General features: G+C 51.0%; 1 protein-coding gene across 2 annotated transcripts in view; it reads right to left on the bottom strand.

Moving 5' to 3' along the window:
• Positions 1-20,107, bottom strand: part of haao (3-hydroxyanthranilate 3,4-dioxygenase) — a 41,513-nt gene extending 21,406 nt beyond the window's left edge. For both annotated transcript variants that reach the window (XM_038812869.1, XM_038812868.1), the window contains exons 1-3: positions 19,909-20,107; positions 18,848-18,926; positions 4,572-4,655 (exon numbers count right to left, since the gene is read on the bottom strand). In XM_038812869.1, coding sequence (XP_038668797.1) covers positions 4,572-4,655; positions 18,848-18,926; positions 19,909-19,988 — 243 coding nt within the window. In that variant the 5' untranslated portion in view covers positions 19,989-20,107. The remainder of the gene's footprint in view (positions 1-4,571; positions 4,656-18,847; positions 18,927-19,908) is intronic.
• Between the last annotated feature and the right edge of the window lie 3,609 nt (positions 20,108-23,716).

The following is a 23,716-nucleotide window of genomic DNA, read 5'->3' on the forward strand; positions in this document are numbered from 1 at the left end:
GACCCAAGCCCCCTGCCTGCCTTCCTCTCTGTAGTAGAACCTTTTTAATTCTGGCCACCTTCCCTCCCCATATGAACGAGGTAATCAGCTAATCAGGGTAGACAGCTAACTGAGAATACCAGATGGCTGCTGAATGTGATACTGACCCCATCCAGGGAGAGAACACCAGAGGTGACTGTCTCCCTGGGCGCAGAAAAGGCCTTTGACAGAGTCAAATGGAAGAACCTCATTGAGGAACTGGAGCGGTTTTAGGGACGGGATTCATCTCATGGGTGAAACTCCTGTACAACACTCTTAAGACGAGCGTTCAGACCAACATCATCAGCTCTGAATGCCTACTGTCCCTGCTCCTCCTTGCCCTGACAATTGAGTCGCTGACATTCGCCCTGCAAGACGCGAGAGATTGGAAAGGAATCTGACGAGGAGGCAGAGAGTACAGAGTACTCTGAGGATGATCTGTGCCTCTACATCTCGGACCCGCAAAACGGCATGAATGAAACCATGAAACTTCTGGAAGAGCTTGGGATCTTCCCGGGCTACAAACCCAACCTGGGCAAAAGTGAAGTTTTCCCAGTGAACCCAAGAGGGGAAGGGGCAGAGCTGGAGGGTTTCCCATTTAAAACAGCCCAAAACAAATTCCACTACCTGGGGATCCAGATAGTCCATGACTTGGCACGGATCCACAAATAGAATCTGACCAGTCTTGCGGAGGAAATTAAAAAGGGCCTACAGAGGTGGGTTCCACTCCCACTTTCCCTGGCGGCTAGGGTGTAGATGAGCAAAATGAATGTACTGCCCAAGTTCCTCTTCTTGTTTAGATTTATACCGATCTTCATCCCTGTGGTGAACCACTGTACACCTGTATTAGGGGATGTAAGGTAGAACCTGTACTACAGGTTCGCCGGTAGCCTCCACCGGCTGGCTCCGGCCAGTAGGAGGAGGAGTATAAATATGCATGTCCTCCATTAATCTGCCATTTCGCCAGCTGCAGCACGAGGCCACGCATCTGACTGCAATAAAGCCACAGTTCTACCCAATCTGAGTCTTTGTGCAACTGATCGTGCATCAATTTATTGCAGTCAGATTTTCAACAAGGTGGATATTAGAATCAAACCAGATCACCTGCAGCTGGATCCGCCTTCGCCCGACGCCAAAAAGAACTTTGATCACTGGCTAGCTTGCTTAGAGTTTTACATCAATGCAGCAAACCCCACACTGACGGAGGCTCAGAAGATGCAGGTCCTGTATTCCAGGTTGAGCTCAAGCATGTTCCCGTTGATCCAGGACGCCCCGAATTAAGCAGAAGCTATGGCACTCCTAAAAGAGAATTACCAGGAGGGATAAGAGGGGTGGGCCTACCACTCTCGCTGCGCGGCCCACCCCCCCATCCCTCCTGGACCCTGCAAACAACCTTCCCAGCTGGGGCCCTGCCTAACCAATACACCTGCACCCCACGCCAGTCTGCGCACCCCGGGGGTCCCCGCTGCTACTTCTGCGGTCAGCAGAAGCACCCCCACCAACGCCGCCCGGCCCGCACCACCACTTGCAAGTCTTGTAACAAAAAGGGCCACTTCGCCTGTAGCCACCTAAAATGGATGCTGAGCTACAAAAATAGGCCAAGCGCTAAGACTGCTGGGAAACAGACAGTTTAGCCAGAACAGCAGTCTGCAAAGAGCATTTTGCATTCTGCAGCAGCAGAAACCAGTTTGGGCTCAGGTGAGAAGACCTTAGCTAGGTGCAAATGGCAAAACGCTTTGCATGCTAATGAGGCAATCAGACCTGAACACCCACACAATAGATACATTTGATTCTGAATGGACACATTTTAATCAAGGCCCAGACATCGAGGCACCAGAAACCTCCAAACAAAAGGGCATAAGAAACGTCCCCCCCATCACGGAGACCCCCTCGCATTGGGGAATTAAAACAGTATCGATAAGGAATTGACCCAATAGGTAGAGCCCGCCCAAGAAGAGGGAAGGACAATGGAACCCCTATAAAAGATAGGGACCTCGTGTTGTCCGGTCTGCTTTTCCGTGCTCCGGCTCTGACCACGACCTTGAAGATCCACTCTGACTCCAGCCGTTGAGCACCAGCCGCCGAACCGTAAGTGCCAGTACGACGCTCGCTACGCGAACTAAGCCCGCTAGAACCCCCAGTGACCAGAACGCTTGCTGAAGGTTGCAGCCCAAGACCAGGACGAAGGCCTCGCTCCCTGACCTTGCCTGTTCCTGTTAGATAAGTATTCTGATTACTTTAGTTTAGTCATAGCTTAGTCTCTTAGTGTGTGCATGAATATTTATTATTACTGTATAATAAATATTATCGTTTGGACCTTACTAATCGGTGTATCGTCTTTATTACTTTGAACTTGACCTTGGAATACTAGTGACGTTGTCTATACGGCAACTGGCGACTCCTAAAGCTGAATAAATACATAAGACAGAGCCTAGTGGTGTTAAGCACTTGGAAGTTAATACACCCCAATAAACGCGTTTTACGCCCATAGTAAAACGTGCAACACGCCGCAGTGTGCCAGGCCCGCGCAGTCGCCGCTATTGCCCCTTCCCCCTGACAAACGCACAATGGGCGCCGCCATCTTCTCCTCCCGGGGCCACGTGCGGCCAGTGGGCGCTGCCATCTCCTTCCCCTCAGTCCACGTGCGGCCCATGGGCGTCGCCATCTTGTCCAGCTCCACTAACATGCAGCCCATGGGCGCCGCCATCTTGTCCCACCCCCGCAATGTGCGCCCCATGGGCGTCGCCATTTTGTTCCCAGCAGGACCTCCGGGCGCCGCCATCTTGTCGTCCCCACGAGGCAGGAACGCCAACGACATCCCGCGACCTGAGCCACCAACACTCTCCTTCTGAAACCTCTGACGATCAGCCGCAGCTCGCCTCGATGACGCTGGACCAGTCTCGTCCACACAACCTGGCCACCGCTTCGACAACGGTGAAAATCAACGGCCACGTGACCTCTTGCCTGCTGGACTCCGGGAGCACCGAAAGCTTCATACACCTGGATACGGTAAGGCGTGCTCCCTCGCAGTCCACCCCGCCAATCAAAGGATCTCCCTGGCCTCCGGATCCCACTCTGTCCCGATCAGAGGGTTCTGCACGGTCTCCCTCAGTCCAGGGCGTAGAATTCAGTGGCTTCCGTCTCGACGTCCTTCCTAATCTCTGCGCTGCACTATTGCTGGACCTGGATTTCCAGTGTAATCTCCAGAGCCTCACCATTTGCGGCCTCGCGACCCTAAAGGTTGACCCCCCTCCCTCTTTGCCAATCTAACTTCGGATTGCAAACCCGTTGCGACCAGGAGCAGACGGTACAGCGCCCAGGACAAGGCGTTCATCAGGTCAGAGATCCAGCGGCTGCGTCAGGAGCCCCTGGAAAGCCCAAGTGGTAGTAGTTAAAACTGTGGAGAAACACAGAATGGTCGTGGACTACAGCCAGACCATCAATCGGTACACGCCGCTCGACGCGTATCCCCTCCCATGCATATCTCATATGGTCAATCAGATTGCGCAGTACCGGGTCTTCTCAACAATTGACCTGAAATCCGCCTACCACCAACTCCCCATCCATAAATCGGACCGTCCATACACTGCCTTCAAGGCAGACGGCCGGCTCTATCACTTTCTTAGGGTTCCCTTTGGCATCGCTAACAGTCTTCCAAAGGGAGATGGACCGAATGGTCGACCGGTACGGTTTGCAGGCCACGTTTCCGTACTTAGATAATGTCACCATCTGCAGCCATGATCAGCAGGACCACGATGCCAACCTCGCTAAATTCCTCCGCACCGCCACTCTTCTCAACCTGACGTATAATAAAGAGAAGTGTGTGTTCAGCATGACCCGCTTAGCCATCCTCCGCTATGTAGTCCAGAATGGACTTCTGGGGCCCAATGCCAACCGCATGCGCACCCTCGTGGAGCTTCCCCTCCCCCACTGCCCCAAGGCCCTCAAATGCTGCCTGGGGTTCTTTTCGTACTACGCTCAGTGGGTCCCAAACTATGCGGACAAGGCCCGCCCACTCATAGTCCACCTAATTTCCCCTCACGGCCGAGGCACAACATGCCTTCGCCCGAATCAGAGCAGGCATAGCCAAGGCCGGGATGCCCGCAGTAGGCGAGACACTGCCCTTTCAAGTAGAAAGCGACGCTTCAGATGTTGCCCTTGCCGCCACCCTAAATCAGGCAGGCAGACCCGTGGAGCAATGGTGCTAACCACTATGCTACTGTGCCGCCCACTTAATCGAACAAAATAAATTCTATTAATAGCAATGAACACATTCTAGAAGGCTTGTTAGATTGTTTTTTTGCAGGTTTGTGGGGAGGTGTGCATGTTTCTTCCAAAAATGTTTTACCTTCTAAAAAGCATAAATATTGAGCATTCTCTGTAACCCATTTTACGTCAGTCACATCCAATTGTTTTTTTCTTTAGCAAATGGAACATTTTAATAGAGAAAGAGTTCACATACAGGTTTTATGGTAATCCTAGACCAAACTAGGAACACTGGTGATTTTGTTAAACCACTAACAAGATTGATGTCTTGAAAAAACCCGACTGACCTCTCCTTCTCGAATGTGTACGTCTTTACGTTTTCCTTTCTCTATGATCTTCAGGCACATGTCGCCTTTGCACTGGTAAAACAACTAAAAGGAGAATGAAAAAAAACACGTACATGATCGGTAAAGTGAGTACTTCTACAGGAAAACATAATTCCAATTTACTTTCACTAAAAGCTACTGGTTCATGTCAAGACTGTGAGAAAACAAGATAAAAATGGGCCCTGGGCAAGAAACAGTCTAAAGGATAGAAAATAGCTGATTCTAAGAGGAAATATATTGAATGGGTGGAAAGTATTAGGTCAGTTACCCCAAGGCTCAATGTTGTGATAAATAATTTTTTTAAATTTAAACCACTGATTTTAATTCAGAAACTCCATCCAACGTCATCAAATTTGCAGACGATATCAAACTAAGAATCAAAGGAGGCTGGGAAATGATAGGATTTGTTATTCAGAACATTTAAATTGGCAGAACAATGGTGGATGATAAAATGTAAGGCCTCCAGCGTAGATTATTACACATAGGAAGGAAACATGGGTATCTCAATTAACCATAAATGATGTTGAAGTAGCTCAGGAAGATACTTGAAGATATCGGGAGGCACAAAACCTGGCAAACTCCTCTGCACAACAAGAAGCGACAGAACCAACACTAGAGCACAAAGCAGAGCATGTGACAATCAAGCTATACAATGCGCTGGTCAAAACACATCTTGATCTGGCCATTAAGACACATGGGAGATATTCAAACATTGGAGACAAGTGTGGAGAAAACTCATGAAGCTTACCCCAGTGTTAGACAACTCATTCATGAGGAAAAACATGTGCCTTACAGCCTAAAGAAGTATCTGAAGGCGATGCTCCAGCAATATTTCAGATAGTTTAAGGAATGGAAAAGGTAAATCCAGAATATCACTTCAAGTTAAATTGCAAATAGGTTCGAACTAGCAAAGAGATGAATTTAACACGGATACAAGGAATACTTCTTTGCACAAAGAGCGATCAATACTTGGAATGGACTCCCAGATAAATTAAGGGAGGTCAGAAGTCCTGCAGCTATTTTAGAAATAATTGTTTAGATTTGTAAGATATTTTTTAATGGATGGAACAAGGTGGGTCGAAAACAATTCTTTATCCGTATGTAACCTGTGATTGCATTTGGTTTCATATTTTGTTGCTGATTAGAATCATTATCACACAGACCCATGACGGTTAAGTTTGTTGGCACATCATCCTGTGTACAGAAAAGGAAGGTCACAGTTTTGATCTTTGATCTGTGCACATCGTCCTGTGTACAGAAAAGGAAGGTCACAGTTTTGATCTTTGATCTGTGCACATCGTCCTGTGTACAGAAAAGGAAGGTCACAGTTTTGATCTTTGATCTGTGCACATCATCCTGTGTACAGAAAAGGAAGGTCACAGTTTTGATCTTTGATCTGTGCACATCGTTCTGTGTACAGAAAAGGATGGTCACAGTTTTGATCTTTGATCTGTGCTGAATTTATTGGTCCCAAGTCAGATCTTCTAGAAAACTCACTGGACTAAAAAGAGAGAAAAAGTCATTGAGTTATTTCCCACCCATATCTAATGGCATCTCTTGAGAATATTTATGTCTGAACTTTGCACGAGGATAGGATCACGCTCAGCTGTGATACCCCTCGCACTTAAAGAATCTGCCGCAGCTTTCTAAATGAAAATTAGTAATTTTGATGAAATAGCAGAGACCAATCTGCAACTTCTTGGAACTGCATCTCTGGACAATGCTGTGGTTGTCAGGAAACTTTGAGTTCCACAAAGTTATTTAATCATGAGGCTGAACCCAACGCCGTCAGCAGAGGTAATAACTACTGGCAACTCTGCCTTTTGCATCGTTTGAGATCAGCTAGCTCAAATGAAAATTGGAATTGCGATCTTTGGTGTAGATAACGTACTGCTACACTGTGATTTCATGTAAGTTGGCAACAAAATTAATTTTGTTGGATCAAATTGTTCTCCCGCAAATTGCTTCATTTTGAGTTAATTACATCAACCTTAAAACAGATATTAGCTTGGATTCTGCTCTGTGGTGAATGACAACACCAGTCATTCATTACACTTGTAATTATCCATGGGTGTTCTATGGAATTTTGCACTGGCATTTACTGTAATTAGAAAGGCATTTCGGTATGTTGCATTTTACAAGTCATCTGGGCCCTGCATGAACACGGCATGTGACAACGTGTCTCTAACCAACCAGCTTGAAGAATTATTAATTAGCAGCACAGTCTAAACCAGTTAGGATACTTAATTCAATGTTAACTCAGGTAGAGGAAGTAAGGTAGAGGAAGTAAAATAAAAAGAGGGTAAGAAAATCTCCTAAGAGAGATGTAGAAAAGAGAGAAAACAAAATTCTCCAACAATAAAATTGCAAAAGTTAATTTTCAGTGTCAGAGATGGTGTTGTCTGAAGGATACTCATACTGGAATAGACAAGCCCCAAGTTTTTCTGGTGAGTTACTATCCTACCTCTGACTAAAATATATGAATTCTACTGCATTCAATGATTTTAAATGGTGAGTCAGGCACAAGAGACCATTATAGTAGTCACTGGTGGAGCAGCACATTTTGGACAGCAACTTCTGGATTTCCATATTGATCTTTGAGCGTGTGGGAGTTGGAGGTTGCAGGCCAATCTTCACACAAACGACAGTGAGCATTGTTCATGTTAACCATAACTTATATTTACGTTAAGAGCGAAATTCTCTAGCCTCGTTACGCTCCCGCACAAGTGAAACGAGACCAGTGAATAGTGGGAGAGGTTGAAAAGAAGAACTGCGCCAGGCACCAAACAGTTTGTGATGTAACTGCCCTGCTCCCGTAAGCGAAATCTGGATCTCAACGTAGTGTGGTGAGAAACCAATTTATCAGCACTTAAACATCTATTTCCATACAATTAATGGGAGCGACCCCATATCCAACAGCCTCCCGTCATTTCGCGGCCTCCACAGCAAGTGGTCACGCTGACACCGATTAGTACTCCTTTTGAAAAATGAGAACCTGATGGAAGGGCTTCTGTGGGGAGCCAAGGAAGTGAGTACCCATCTTTGCTCATAGGCAAAGAGCCCAGGGGTGCTGGACTTGCCACCCCAGTGTTCTGCAGAAGGTGGGGGGACTCTTGGCTGGGGGTGGGGGACCCTCTGCAAGGTGGGGCGGGAAGCGCCGAGGGGGGAAAACCACTCGCGGCACCACATTCCAACCCCTGGATCATGTGTACCGGTCTAGGAGCAACCTTCGTCCCTGCCTGTCTGCCCAATGACCGCCCATAATCGCCACCGACTAAGGCCTCTGGCCGTGCAGCTGAAGGCTAATGCCAAGAGGAAATTGGCAATTGTGGTTAAGTGAGCACTTCACACGTCCCAAATGGATTCCTGTGGGTGGGTGGGCCATGTAGAAAATGGGAGTCATTGCCTAGCATCCCAATCGCACTTGGATGCCTGGACACTGTGCTTGAAGACTGCGGAAGACAGAACTCCACACACAGCAGCCAACATCCAGGGGAAGGGACACAGCTTCGGGGACATGTCCACAGCCGGAGAGCGGGTGGTGCCACGGGGATGGGCCAAAGGATTGGAGCTCAACTCGCATTGCGGAAAAAAATGGCAGAGGCCACCCATGGTGCCCCCCCCCCACCCCCCCCCCCCCCCCCCCCCCCCCCCCCCCCCCCAAAACTCCTCTCTCGGTGCCCTCAGTGATCCTCAATGTGCTTAGCATTCCTCGCTCTAGCACTACGTCAAAGTGTGTCCCCAGGATGCACATCAGAGATGGAGGCAGCCAGCTGCTTACCTCATCGCCTGTGATGCCCCTGCACACTTGGTGACACATGCACAGCCGTGCCACCCTGCCCCGTGTGCTGACTTCATCAGAGGGGTGGTACTCTCCTGGTTAGTGTCCATAGGGCCCTGGTGTTCACCTTGGGACCGGGGGGGGGTGGGGGACAGCTGGTTTGAGCCCCGGCTGCCCTTCCATCAGCCCTGGCGGCTCTCCAATGTCTGCACCAAGGTGTTGACGCCCTTGGCAATGCTCCTCAGTGATTGCGCCATGCTCTGCAGTGCCTTGGCAATGCCCAGCTGCGACTGGGACAAGCTCCGCAGCACCTCGGCCATTCCCATTTGAGAGAGGGACATGTCCTGCAGAACCTCATGAAGGTCAGCCTGATACTGGGTCACAGCCGCCAGCGAGTCGGACATTCTGCCGGGACCCTCAGCCATGGCCGTCACCAACTGCACGTCGCCTTGGACACCTTCACTAATGGTGCGGATGTCATGCACCAGGCTTTACACTGCGATCGCCACCCTAAAATGTTGGCATCAGTGCCACACTTGCCGCTGACATCTCTTGCGCCCGTAGCCTCTGGGGGTCCTGAAAGTGGCTCTAGATCTGTTGGAGCGATGCTGACATGCCCCCCTGAAAGTCCCAGCTGCTCCCTATCATCTCCAGGAGCTCTGGGTACCTCTGGACCACAGGTTCAGCATCAGGCTGGGACCCAGCTGGGTCTTGATCCGACAGATGTCTCGCCTGAGGGTTTCTGTCTCCACCTGATGTACATCAGCTGTTGTGCGGTGCTCACCAGATTGTGCCCCAGAAGCCTGACCAAGCTGTGTGTATCTGCGCTGGTGGGGATCACAGCTGTGCCGCGACTATAATGGTTGCATCCTCGGAGCTCTGCTCAGAGGTGGTCTCCTGGGAGCCAGGAGAATGTGCCGCTTGGGATGGGCCAGTGTCGTCCACTGGGGGACCTGCGGGAGAATGGACATGTGGTCAGTGGGAGGGATGGGTCAGTCAGTAAGGCAAAGCAGCTCATTTTTGACAGGTCCTCTGGGTGGAGCCTGGTGGTTCCTCACCTCTGCGGCATCCACCAGCCTCCGCGTGAGTGACCAATACTGATCTGTCCTTGGCCACCCCAAATCATCTCCAGGGCACACTCCTTGAAGGAGGTGAGGATTCTATTGGCAGTTTGGGCCCTCTCCCAACGATTATGGGAGAGCCTTTCCAGAGGAGATAGAGGAGGCATCGTTAACCACACGCATGGTTCACAGTGGTGGGAGGGGTTGTGTGGAGGGAGGGAGGGTTGGTTTGAAGGGGGATGGGGTGGAGGGAAGGTTGGGAGTCATTTGGGGAGTCGGGTAGTGGATATTCCCTTGGGTAGAGGCCGGGGGGGGGGGGGGGGGGGGGGGGGGGGGGGGGGTGTTGGGGGCGTTTATGTCTACTCACTTGTGCTGCCCAGTGTTGGAGGTCTTTGACCTTTTTTTGGCACTGGAGGCCACTGGAGCGAGTCACACTCAGAGCTGCCGTCCCCTCGTTCCAGGCAGCACTGGCTGCCCTATGGCTCACCATCTGGGATTTCGGGGAAACAGGACATTCCTCCTGGCTTCCAATGAGTCTAGGGGCCTCCCCAGGTCAGTGTCTCCTCCGCGCTATTATTGTGAGCTGGCTGAGCAAGTGCAGTTTAAGTGATCATCGGCCTTGTTAGCGGGGGGCTGGCGAGCACCGTGCCGGTGAATTGGCTAGCGAGCCGTCATTTGCGGCACGAATCCCCTGGTGCCTCTCTAAGTGGACCAATTAACGTTGAATAGCATTGCCGGCTTGTGGTGAATTATAAACACTAATAATCCACACTGTATTGTACAACATGTGTTGAGCCCGTACCTTGTACTATATCATGTGTAGTTGCGCGGCTCTACCCATAGGGGGAGATGAGGAGCTTGTACTGGGCTCCACCCTTGGCTCCGCCCATGGCTCCTCCCCCTAACCGGAAGTATAAAGGTTGCTATTGTGAGCCTGCCTGCCAGTTCATCTAGAGTTCATCTTGTCACAGGCAGGCTCTGTTGTAAGACGATTAAAACCACTGTTCGCTTCTAACCACGTGTCGCGTGAATTGATGGTCTCATCAATTTAATGGTATTAAGAAACAGTAAGGAACGACTATGGAATCAGCCCTCAAGCCTGATCGACTGGAACTCGACCCACAGGATGCAGAGGCAAAAGAAATCTTTTCACACTGGCTCCGATGTTTAAAGGCCTACCTGGCTGAAGCAAGCACTACAGAAACTGCGGAGGAGCAGAAACTCAGCCTACTGCACGCAAGAGTGAGCCATTGTATATCTACTCAAATTTAATTGTACCGGCTCATATACAGAGGCCCTGGCCCTACTCGACAGAATGTACGTGAGGCCCGTCAATGAGGTCTACGCGTGCCACGTTTTTACTACTCGCCTCCAGCGCCCCACAGAATCGCTAGAAGAATTCCTAAGAGACTTAAAATCCCGGGCTGTAATTACCAAGCTGTAAATGCTGTTGAACATAGAGAACTCGCTGTCCGCGATGTATTTGTTGCAGGCCTCAGATCCAATTACGTGCGCCAGCGGTTGCTTGAGAAGGGGGCCCAAAACTTAGAAGACACTGTCGAACTCGCCACTACTATGAAGGTCTCGTTCTGCAGCCTCACCTCGTTCCCCACGGACTCCACGACCCCGTCATGGGCCCCCAACCAGCGACTACCCCAGGCCTGCGCCGCGCGGCCACCCAGCCATTATGCTACTCCAGCCTGCCACTTTTGTGGCCAGCCCCAGCTCCCGCAGCAGCACTACCCGGCCCGCAACGCGACCTGCATCAGCTGCAGTCACAAAGGACACTATGCCAGAGTATGTCTGGCGAAGAAAGCTCCAGCCTCAAACCCTCCCGCAGCCCAGAGCACTCGCTCCCTGATTTTGCAGGCCCGCAGGCCCCGTAACGCCGTGGCCTGTACTCCGACTCCGCCCCCACCCACCACGTGCGACCCATGACGGCTGCCATCTTGGTAAACCCCCACCACACAGCCGGCCACCTGCGACTCATGGGGACCGTCATCTTGGACGCCATCTTCCTCGCCAAACTCAGCAACCCAGATCGAAGACTGCGACCTCAGCGGGCATTCATCACGGGGCCACTCCAGCACAGCTGATCGAGCTGCCGACTACCCACAACTCAGCGCAGTCACGTTGGACCAGTCGCGTCCGAAACACCTCCGCAACTCCATGATGACCGTTAAAATGAACGGGTACAGTACACCGTGCCTCTTCAACTCCGGGAGCACCGAGAGCTTCGTACACCCTGACCTGGTAAGACGCTGTTCGCTCCCTGTTTTTTCTGCACGGCAAACTATCTCCCTCGCTTCGTGCTCCCACTCTGTTCACCTCCAAGGGCGCACTGTCGCGACCCTAACAATCCAAGGCGCTAGCTACTCTAATTTTCAACTATACGTCCTGCCCGAACTCTGCGCCTCACTCTTACTGGGACTCGACTTCCAGTGCAACCTCAAGAGCCTCACCCTCAGCTTCGGCGGACCCCTACCCCCACTCAACATCTGCAGCCTAACCGTGCTGCGCATCTCCCCCCCCCTCCGCTCTTCGCCAATCTCACTCCAGATTGCAAGACAGTAGCTACTCACAGCAGGCGATACAGCCTACAGGATAGGGTCTTTATCCGATCGGAGGTCCGACGGCTGCTCAGTGAGGGGATCATAGAGGCCAGTAATAGCCCCTGGAGAACTCAGGTGGTGGTCGGCAAGACCGGGGAAAAATATCGCATGGTCGTCGACTATAGCCAGACCATAAATCGCTTTACGCTCCTAGACGCGTATCCCCTCCCCAGAATTGCAGACATGGTTAATCAGATCGCCCAATATCGGCTATTTTCCACGGTGGATCTGAAGTCTGCATACCAGCAGCTCCCAATCTGCCTGGAGGACCGCCACTACACGGCATTAGAGGCCGATGGCCGCCTCTTCCACTTCCTCCGGGTTCCCTTCGGCGTCACCAACGGGGTTTCGGTGTTCCAACGAGCAATGGACCGAATGGTAGACCAGTACGGGCTGCGGGCCACGTTTCCGTATCTGGACAATGTTACCATCTGCGGCTATGACCAGCAGGACCACGACGCCAACCTCCACCGTTTTCTCCAAACGGCACAGAAATTAAATCTCACTTATAACAAGGAGAAATGCGTTTTCCGCACAAACAGACTGGCCATCCTCGGCTACGTCATGGAGAACGGAGTCCTGGGCCCAGACCCAGACTGCATGCTCTTAGAACTCCCCCTCCCTCATTGCCCCAAGGTCCTCAAACGGTGCTTGGGGTTCTTCTCATACTACGCCCAGTGGGTCCCTCAATATGCGGACAAAACCCGCCCACTCTTTAAGGCCACACGATTTCCCCTGTCAGCTGAGGCGCGCCAGGCCTTCAGCTGCATCAAGGAGGACATCGCCAAAGCAGCCACACGGGCGGTGGATGAATCCACTCCCTTTCAGGTTGAGAGCGACGCCTCAGAGGTAGCTCTAGCAGCCACTTTAAATCAGGCAGGGAGGCCCGTTGCATTTTTCTCCCGTACCCTATCTGCTTCAGAGCTCCGACACTCCTCAGTCAAGAAGGAAGCACAAGCCATCGTGGAGGCTGTTCGTCACTGGAGGCACTACCTCGCAGGTAGGAGGTTCACCCTCATCACCGACCAACGATCGGTTGCTTTTATGTTTGACAACTCGCAAAGGGGCAAAATAAAAAATGATAAAATCCTTCGGTGGAGGATCGAACTCTCCACCTATAGTTACAATATTAAATATCGACCGGGGAAGCTCAACGAGCCCTCAGATGCCCCATCCCGCGGGACATGCGCCAGCGCGCAGATCAGCCGTCTGAAAGCCATCCACGTTGATCTCTGCCATCCAGGGGTCACCCGGCTCGCCCACTACATCAGAGCCCGAAACCTGCCTTTCTCCAACGAGGAGGTAAAAGCGGTCACCAGGGACTGCACGATCTGTGCAGAGTGCAAACCGCACTTCTATAGACCAGACAGGGCCCACCTGGTCAAGGCTTCTAGGCCCTTTGAATGCCTTGCGATCGATTTCAAAGGGCCACTCCCATCCACTAACAAGAACATTTATTTCCTCAACATCATCGACGAGTTCTCCCGATTCCCTTTTGCCATTCCATGCCCTGATATGACCTCCCACACAGTCATTAGGGCCCTGCATAGTGTCTTCACCCTGTTCGGTTTCCCCTGCTACGTGCACAACGACCGGGGTTCGTCCTTTATGAGCGACGAGCTGCGTCAGTACCTGCTCGACAAGGGCATCGCCTCGAGCAGGACTACCAGTTACAACCCCAGGGGGAACGGGCAGGTGGGGAGGGAGAACGCGACGGTCTGGAAGACCGTCCTACTGACCCTCCGGTCTAGAAAACTCCAAGTCTCCCAATGGCAAGAAGTCCTCCCAGACGCGCTCCACGCAATCAGATCCCTCCTCTGTACAGCTCCAAATCAAACCCCTCACGAGCGACTCTTCATTTTTTCTAGGGGCACTACCACGGGAGTCTCACTTCCGGCGTAGCTGAGGACACCAGGCCCGGTCCTCCTGAGGAAGCACGTCAGGGGGCACAAAACTGACCCCCTTGTTGAAAAGGTGCACCTCCTCCATTCCAACCCCCAGTACGCATTCGTGGAGTTCCCGGACGGTCGCCAGGACACAGTATCCCTTCGTGACCTGGCACCCGCTGGATCCAGCCCCCCCCCCCCCCACCCCCGCTGAGGAACCCCTTACCCCGTTCCCTATGCTGCCGCCCTCTCGCACCCCCGATTCCGCAAGCTCACCCCACCGGTTCCACGCGCTAGAACCAGCCTGCCCCCAGTCTCCGGTCGAGCCAGAGGTGTATGAAGTTCGGACAAGACCCGCCCCGGAGTTTGCCATCGTACCCCAGCTCTCAACACCCACACAGCCACCGCAAGAGGCTGCAACCCCGGTGCTCCGCAGATCGAAAAGAACAATTCATCCACCGGACAGACTAACTCTGTGAGCCACCAGCCCCGCCGGACTTGATTTTTTCCACAGGGGGTGAATGTGGTGAATGTGATTCACACCGGATTATAATCTGTATATACATGTGTCTGTATTGCAAGTGCAGTTGCACTACCTGTCCTCCAGGGGGAGTAGCTCTGGGAATGCTCGAGTTGTACGGGGCTTCTCCTTTGGCTCTGCCCAGGACTCCACCACCGGAAGCTGCTGTATAACAGCTCAGTGCCACATGGTCAGCCGGCCAGTTCACCGAAAGTTCAATGGCTAATAGGCTGGCTCTGTTGTGAGTATATTAAAACCGCTATTCTAATCCTACAAGCACGTGTCCATAGAATTGTTGGTTCCAACACACGGCAATGAAGTTACTGTGAAAAGCCCCCAGTCGCTACATTCCGGCACCTGTTCGGGTGCACAGAATGTCCAATTCACCTAACAGCACGTCTTTTCGGACTTGTGGAAGGAAACCGGAGCACCCGGAGGAAACACACGCAAACACAGGGGGAACGTGTAGACTCCGCACAGTCATAGAACATAGAACATAGAACAGTACAGCACAGAACAGGCCCTTCGGCCCTCTATGTTGTGCCGAGCCATGATCACCCTACTCAAACCCACGTATCCACCCTATACCCGTAACCCAACAACCCCCCCCCCCCCCCCCCAACCTTACTTTTCAGGACACTACGGGCAATTTAGCATGGCCAATCCACCTAACCCGCACATCTTTGGACTGTGGGAGGAAACCAGAGCACCCGGAGGAAACCCACGCACACACGGGGAGGACGTGCAGACTCCACACAGACAGTGACCCAGCCGGGAATCGAACCTGGGACCCTGGAGCTGTGAAGCATTTATGCTAACCACCATGCTACCGTGCTGCCCGAATTGGGTCAGTGACCCAAGCCAGGAATTGAACCTGGGACACTGGCGCTGTGAAGCAACAGTGCTAACCACTGTGCTACTGTGCCGGCCTGAATTATTATTATTAAACCCAAGCAAACTACTTTTATGTTGTGATAGTGCCGAGAAATCAGGGTTGCAAAGCAGAACAACTCAAATTTAGGATCAATACTTGAGGAAGTTTTTCTTTGAATAAGGAGTGCTCAGTACATGGAATGACCCTCCAGACAAGAGTTGTGGGTATGAAACCCTTGAAGATTTTAAAGAAAGATTTGAATGCTGCAGCACAGAAACTTTCCGGATGGATAAATTCCTATCCATAATTATCTTATCACGTAGGCTGCTATAAGTACATCACAAATGCCAAGCTTGTTGGTGGATTTATTTTAATTTTTTGCCTGCAATGTTGGATATCATCCCGAGGAGGTAATGATTTTTTTTTTTTTTTTAAAAGAGTAGAATGAGGGAGTCCAGCCAGGAATGCTTTGGAATAGTTTGGTCCAGAGGTAATAAAGGTATTTCAGCTGCAGGTGAGCTGAGGCGAAGTCAGGCTATGTTACAAAGTTGGAAATAGGCCCTCACAGTGATGGCATAAATATGAGGCCAGTGGTTCATCTTGGGATCAAATGTAACACCCAGGGTGTTTTTGTGTGGAAGACTTTAGTTTAGACGGGCAGCATGGTCGGCACAGGCTTGGAGGGCCGAAGGGCCTGTTCCTGTGCTGTACTTTTCTTTGTTCTTTGTACACACTGGCTTTACCTCTAACTATTCCCAGGGAGAGGGGTGGAGTTGGTAGCCAAGGTGTCACCAAGCACGCTGACGTTATCTGTGAGGGTATCTCAACTTTGAACACTATCGTGGGGGTATGTAGTTTTATTTTGTTTTGGTGTGAGAAGACAAGTGAAACCCCACTGAAAATAATCAGCCCGGTTGTCATGTAACAATTATTAAAGGCTATTTATTAAAGTAAAGAAAAGACAAATATGCACTAACAAGACTACTCTACTCTTGTGCAATTAAGAGGTATGAATTACTAAATACACAGTTTATATAGAACCCTTGTTACAAAATATATCTACGATACATGAACTCTGTAAGACTTCCCCTGTTCCCCAGTAAGAAGTCTTACAACACCAGGTTAAAGTCCAACAGGTTTGTTTCAAACACGAGCTTTCGGAGCACTGCTCCTTCCTCAGGTGAACATACAACCTGTTCCCCAAACAACATACAAATTGAATAACCAGCTATAGTCACCACATAATAGAGTTGATACTCAAATCTTGAAACCGTCTTTTTCTTGGTTCAATGAAGAGATCGTAAAACTGCTGTTACAAAGGTAAGGTTTTCTGCACTGCCTTGGCTCTAAGACTTAGAAGCTTGTTTTCTGTAAAACTGGCATCAGGCCTGGTGGCTGGAAACTGGACTGTCCGCTTTCTGAGATTGCAAGATGGCAACTGCCTCACCTGGCTTCTCAGGGTCTGGGCAATTATACCTTTGCTGTTCTTTGATTATGTCTTCTGTGTATTTGGCTGCCTGCCCCATCAACTTCCTTGAATATGGAAACATCTGTGTATCTCAGGGACCTTCCAAATCGTCTATAATCTGTTTCTCCTCCATAAATGATTCACACTTGATTATTATCGAAACAGCTTTTCTAAATTAATTACCGGGAGAGATACATGCCAATTGTGGCCCTTTGAATAATGTCACTGCTGTCTCCAGGGAAATTGAGGACTAAGGAATACAGTTTGGTATGGGGATCAAAACAATAGCTTCAGCCTTCCCAGTGTTTCATTGGAAGAAAGTTCTGCTCATCCAGTACTAGATGTTGGTTAAGCAATCCGATAATTCAGCAGCAGTGGAGGATTTGAAAAAGGGGGTGTGAGGTAGAGTTGTGTGTTGTCAGTGTATATGTGGAAAATAATGTTGTGCCTTTGGATAATGTGGAGGGGGGGGGGGGGGGGGGGGGGGGGGGGCGGTCACCAGAGGTAATGGTGTGAGAGCAGGAAGAGAAGCAGCTGTGAGTGATTCCCTGGCTACGATTCGAAAGACAAGAATGGAACCAGCGAGGGGTTGTCCAACCCAGCTGGATGACCATGGAGATGCATTGGAGAAGGATGGTGCAGTCAGCCATATCAAAGGATGCAGACAGGCTACAAAGGGCAAGGAAAGAAAGTTTACCTTTTCATTGTTACTATCTTACCATTATTTCTACAGCAAAACCTATTCATTAAGAATATAGTTTCAACTATTCGCAAACACCACACTACGTCACAATAGCCATATTGTCACAAGGAAATAGAAATAACTGCTCCAGAGAAAAACGCTAGCTACCATGCCATCCAATTTCAAAGTCAATACAGTATTTGCTGCAGAGGTTAAGTTTGTATTTTCACACAGCTGACTTCTATTCCTTTGCTTACAGCTAGTTTAAGTTAATGTGTAGGATGAGCCAACATGTAATGAACTGCAGCATTAAGTTGATTAGCAGTAAATACATGACTGCCCAAAGAGCCTACGCGGTACATGGAGCAAGGGGGTCCAATAATGAGTAAAAAATAACTGACAAAAGTGAAGAATAAAGAGTCCTACAGGCTAATATCAGTAACTCTGGAGTGAGGTTAATTCTGTTGAATCATTTACCAGCCATCAAGCCATATTGTTGACTGACTGGAATTTGGGTTGCCCAATATATTTTCTCAAGCAGTCAGCAAATACTCTTATCTGATGCTGTTGTTCATTTAAAAACAGCTGTTACAAATTGCTTAATATAGGAGTTAACTGACCTAAAGTTGTAGGCCAAACAAGATGTGGTGTGATATTTGTGCGATCTGAGGTTGCAACTACTTAAGAACTAATTTATTTAACCTTTTTCCTTAAGTGCATTGAAATTTCAAACGACGTCTGTGTGGGTCTCATCCCCACAACCCAGAAAGATGTGAAAGGTAGGTGAACTGGCCACACTAAATTGCCCCTTAATAGGGAAAAAAAATTGGGTACTCTAAATTTAAAAATATATAAATTTCAAACAAAGTTTTCAAGAGCACAGTATATTCACTTCTGACATAGGTCATCCAATTACACTGTTTACAAAGATAAACGATTCAAATAATATGGGACAGAAATTTAAAATTAAGGAACCTCTCTCCATGGGCCCATACCGCAAGGAATCGAAAGCAGCAACAAGTTGTACAAATGAAACGTCCCAAGTTTAATTCTTGACCTGAGCTAATTTTACTCATACCAGCTGAAGAAGCAGTTTAACTGCAACAAATGGCTACCACAATCCTAACTTAGAGAGGGAGAGAAAGCAATTAGAGTTCCTTTTTCCATTCAGTACCCCAGCAGCCCAGCTCCCCAACCCCTGCCCTTGCTGGAAATTGTTCACATCTGAATATCAGGTGAAAACAGGAGTAAGCTAGGTTCATAACTAATATACATTCAGGAAAGATGGAACGAAAAGGAGATGAAATATTACTTTCCTGTGTGTCCAACAACCATTGAATAATCATGCTTTACCTCTTCTCCTTCCTCTATGTGGTAATCTTTCCTTTCATTCGGTCCTCCGACAAACACAACCTTTAACTGGCCGCTGTGCCTGAAAAGCATTATTGTAAAACAAAGTATTAGCCAAAGGCTTTCAGATCTGAGGAGGCAATTCAGAGTTAATAACATGTCAAGGTAAAACATGAAAATTTGTTGAATAAAAATATTTTGAAAAAAAATAACGTCAAAATAGAGGTCAATAATAATGCTGAAGTAATGAGCAGCGATTTACACAATCAACTTAATAAACTAACACTGTATCCTCTCTAAATAATGGTACAGTATTTTTCCTTTAAAGTGTTCGTCAATGATCATTGAATGACACAGAAGGAGGCCATTTGTCCCACTTGTGCCAGAGTCTAGCTATATCAGCAAAGGAGCATATTTTAAGGTTTTACTGGATACTGTTTGTCTTTTCATCATCTCTAATTCAATATTCCCCAGTCAGAGCCAGCACAGATGGATGAGGTGAATAGAACACAGTTTGTAGTACAGTTCACTATAACTTCTCATGAAAGACCTTGTCCCTCACAATCTCAGGATGTCGCAAAATCTTCACAGATGTGCGGTCAGTATTATCTTGTAGAAAAGCACAGCAGCCAATTTTCATACAAACAGAAAGGATTCCCCCTGGACTTCTTCAAATTGCGCTGGTGCTCAGTTAGTCTGCCTGAGGGGGCCGATGGGTCTCAAATTGAAGTAGACAAAACACGCTTCAGCATGTGACTTCAGCATGTAAACACGTTGAAGGGGTGTTTGAGAGAAAAATGCTTTATGAAGCCATAGTTACAATAAGAACGATAGTAAAACTATTATTTACAATGAACCCAAGCATCAGTCGGTCACTGTTAAAGTCAACAAGAGGGTTTCACATTAAAGGGCAGGAATATTGATGGTGCCGTTAATTCATTCTTGGGAAATCCTTTCGGCATTCTCGGTGTTGGATTACAAGTACAACAACATTCAAACAGCTGGACGGAAGGAACTCACTCACAGTTCTCCACACTCAGCAAAGACGCCTCTGGTTGACTTACATGAGTTTGTTGCAGACAGGGGGATTAAAGTATTTCTTGTTCTCCTCAATCCAGGTGTCTACATTGTAAAGCAGCCCCATCGCTTTGATCTTCCGAGTTTAACGTTGGGAGTAGGAAAGAGAGGTTTTTTTGTGGGGGGGGGGGGGGGGGTCAGCTCAGCTGTATCGATACGGGGCTGTCTTGTGAATCAATGGGGGGGGGGGTGAAGAACTTTCTTTTGTTTTATACTGACGTTGACGAGCGGTTGAAACCACTTTTGATTGGAAGGCTCCACGTTGGGGGGTGGGGGGGGGGGGGAAGGAATATTAATCTTTTTTTTCCGCCAACAGGAATTTGCTTGCAACAGGTTTCAACAAATTCCAATCGATTGGAGGTCAAAAACCTGCTTCTGCCTGGTGCATAAATATATTTTACTGCAGCGAAGGCACAATATAAGTGCAAATTGATGCTGGTGTTGATCCTCTTTCTCTCCAAAACGTCCCTATTCCTTGATAGGGGTCCGAAATCAGACACTGAAAGGTGACGCCAGTTAAAGATGAGGGGCGGCATTCTCCCCTACCCGGCGGGACGGGCGCGATTCTCCGCTCTCACGCCGGTTCGGAGAATAGCGGGCCGCGCTGATTTTCACGGCGACGCCGGTCCGACGCCCTCCCGCTATTCTCCAAACCGCGCACAAACTACACGTCGGCATTCCTGGCAAAGGCCTCGATAGACCCCCCGACACGACCAGAAGCCCGACTTTTTGGCTCCCCGCTATTCTCCGGCCCATAAGACCATAAGACCATAAGACATAGGAGTGGAAGTAAGGCCATTCGGCCCATCGAGTCCACTCCGCCATTCAATCATGGCTGATGGGCATTTCAACTCCACCTCCCAGCATTCTCCCCATAGCCCTTAATTCCTCGCGACATCAAGAATTTATCTATCTCTGCCTTTTTAAAAAAATTTTTATTATTTTTTTTTTATTATGGGCCGAAGTCCCGACATCATCATGCAATGTTTTCACGCCGGCCAACACACCTGCTTTTCAAGTTCGTCAACCAGTCGTGCTGGCTGATGAGAGCTTCGAGGAGGTGAGCGCACCGCTCAGCGCACAGCTCAGCGCACCGCTGGAGTCTGGCCACAACGGGGAAGGGGAGTGTGAGAGACTGAGGGGGGGGGGGAGTGTGGGAGACTGAGGGGGGAAGTGGGAGACTGAGGGGGAGTGTGGGAGACTGAGGGGAGAGTGTGGGAGACTGAGGGGGGAGTGAGGGAGACTGAGGGGGGAGTGTGGGAGACTGAGGGGGGAGTGTGGGAGACTGAGGGGGAGTGTGGGAGACGGAGGGGGGAGTGTGGGAGACTGAGGGGGGAGTGTGGGAGACTGAGGGGGGAGTGTGGGAGACTGAGGGGAGGAGTGGGAGACTGAGGGGGGAGTGTGGGAGACTGAGGCGGGAGTGTGGGAGACTGAGGGGGGAAGTGGGAGACTGAGGGAGGAAGTGGGAGACTGAGGGGGAAGTGTGGGAGACTGAGGGGGGAGTGGGAGACTGAGGGGGGAGTGTGGGAGACTGAGGGGGGAGTGTGGGAGACTGAGGGGGGAGCGTGGGAGACGGAGGGGAGGAGTGGGAGACGGAGGGGGGGAGTGTGGGAGACGGAGGGGGGGAGTGTGGGAGACTGAGGGGGGAGTGTGGGAGACTGAGGGGGGAGTGTGGGAGACTGAGGGGGGAGTGTGGGAGACTGAGGGGGGAGTGTGGGAGACTGAGGGGGGAGTGGGAGACGGAGGGGGGAGTGTGGGAGATTGAAGGGGGAAGTGGGAGACAGGGGGGAGTGTGGGAGACTGAGGGGGGAAGTGGGAGACTGAGGGGGGAGCATGGGAGACTGAGGGGGGGGAGTGTGGGAGACGGAGGGGGGAGTGTGGGAGACTGAGGGGGGGGGAGTGTGGGAGACGGAGGGGGGAGTGTGGGAGACTGGGGGGGGGGGAGTGTGGGAGACGGAGGGGGGAGTGAGAGACTGAGAGGGGGGAGTAGGAGGGTAGGGAGAGAGTGAGCGAGTGACTTGTCCAACCCCAGTTACAAAGTGTCTGCCACCATGCCATGGCGTGCCGGTCACGAGAACACGGCCGCTGGTTGCCCTGTGGCTTACGGCCACAGGCCACTGACACACCGGTGAGGAGGACGTAGTTAACTGCCCGCTGGATGCAGAAAGTGACCGGGGTTAGGCTGCCCGCGTGTCAGCAGCGCGACCAGGCCACCGGGACACACAGGTATCCCGTGGCTGGCGGCTGCCGAGGTGTCGACTACCCTCCATCTAACATGTCCCGTTTCTCTGCCCCCCACCACCCTTCTGTAGGTTAGCACAATGTCTGCGAACAGAACGGCTATGTCCTGCGCAGTGGTTGGGGCCGCTGCACTGCATTTGGAGATGGAGCAGCATCCACAGTCACAACCCGCAGTGGATGCAGGGCCAGCTGCAGCAGCAGAGGGAAGGGCCGAGGAGTTGCCAGTCGTCGAGCAGCATGGGGGGGTGGGGGGTGGGGGAGGAGGAGGGGGAGGAGGAGAGAGTGAGGGTGCAGCCGCGGCGCCAGAGGCGACGACCAAGGCCGAGGGTGTACCGTGCCCGGATCTCTTTCCAAACAATGACGGACATCACCTGCAGGAAGAGACTCCGGCTGAGTAGGGGGACGGTGACACATATCTGTCACCTCATGGCGCACCTCGCCCCACGTGGAACGGGGGGAGGACACGCGATCCCGGTTGCCATCAAGGTGACGGTCGCTCTTAACTTCTATGCGACCGGCTCCTTCCAGTCTCCGAGCGGGGACCTCTCCGGGATCTCCCAGTCATCGGTGCACAGGTGCATCCGGGATGTGACTGACGCCCTCTATGCAAGCGCCGATCGCTACGTCACCTTTCCCGAGGACCGAGCAAGTCAAGGTTCACGAGCTCGTGGATTTGCCAGTGTGGCTGGGATACCGATGGTGCAGGGGGCAATCGATTGTGTTCACGTCCCCATACCCCCGCCTGCAGGGGATAGGGAGGTCTTCACAAACAGGAGGGGGTCATACTCCATGAATATCCAGGTGGTATGCGACACCCACATGAGGTTCATGAACGTCTGTGCAAGGTTCCCAGGGACTGTGCATGACTCCTACATACTGGCGCAGTCGTACATCCCTGCGATGTTTGAGGGATGTCCCCCCCCCGGCTGAGGGGCTGGTTGCTGGGCGACAGGGGCTATCCACTGAGGTCTTGGCTGATGACGCCTGTACGGAGGCCTCAGACCAATGTGGAAACACGATACAACGAGGCCCATGCAGCAACCAGGGGTGTGGTGGAGCGCTGCCTTGGGCTCCTGAAGATGAGATTCAGGTGCCTGGACCGCTCCGGAGGGGCCCTGCAGTACCAGCCCGACAAGGTCGCTCGCATTGTTGTGGTCTGCTGTGCTCTGCACAACATCGCGATGCAGAGGGGAGATGACCTGCTGCATGAGGCGGAGGGAGAAGCCAGTGGCAGTGGTGCCAGCACAGAGGAGGAAGAGGAGGAGGAGGAGAGGGAGGAGGGGGAGGAGGAGGAGGCTGGCGGAGTGGCGGGCGCAGCACGCAGACATGACCCAGGTGCTGCTGATGCCGAGGAGGCGGCACGACGGACCCGGCGATGACGGCGGGCAGGTGACGCCTTAGTGGCAGCACGGTTCACGCGTCGCATGCAACGTCCCGCTGAACACCAAACCACCACCTGCATCGTCAGTCGCGCAGAGGGTCAACACACAACTGCCACCACCACAACCCCCCCTCCCCACACCCCCTCTCCGTGTACACTGCTCCACTTCGACA

The sequence above is a fragment of the Scyliorhinus canicula genome, chromosome 1, assembly GCF_902713615.1.
Source record: "Scyliorhinus canicula chromosome 1, sScyCan1.1, whole genome shotgun sequence".
In the NCBI taxonomy this organism is placed as follows: Eukaryota; Metazoa; Chordata; class Chondrichthyes; order Carcharhiniformes; family Scyliorhinidae; genus Scyliorhinus; species Scyliorhinus canicula.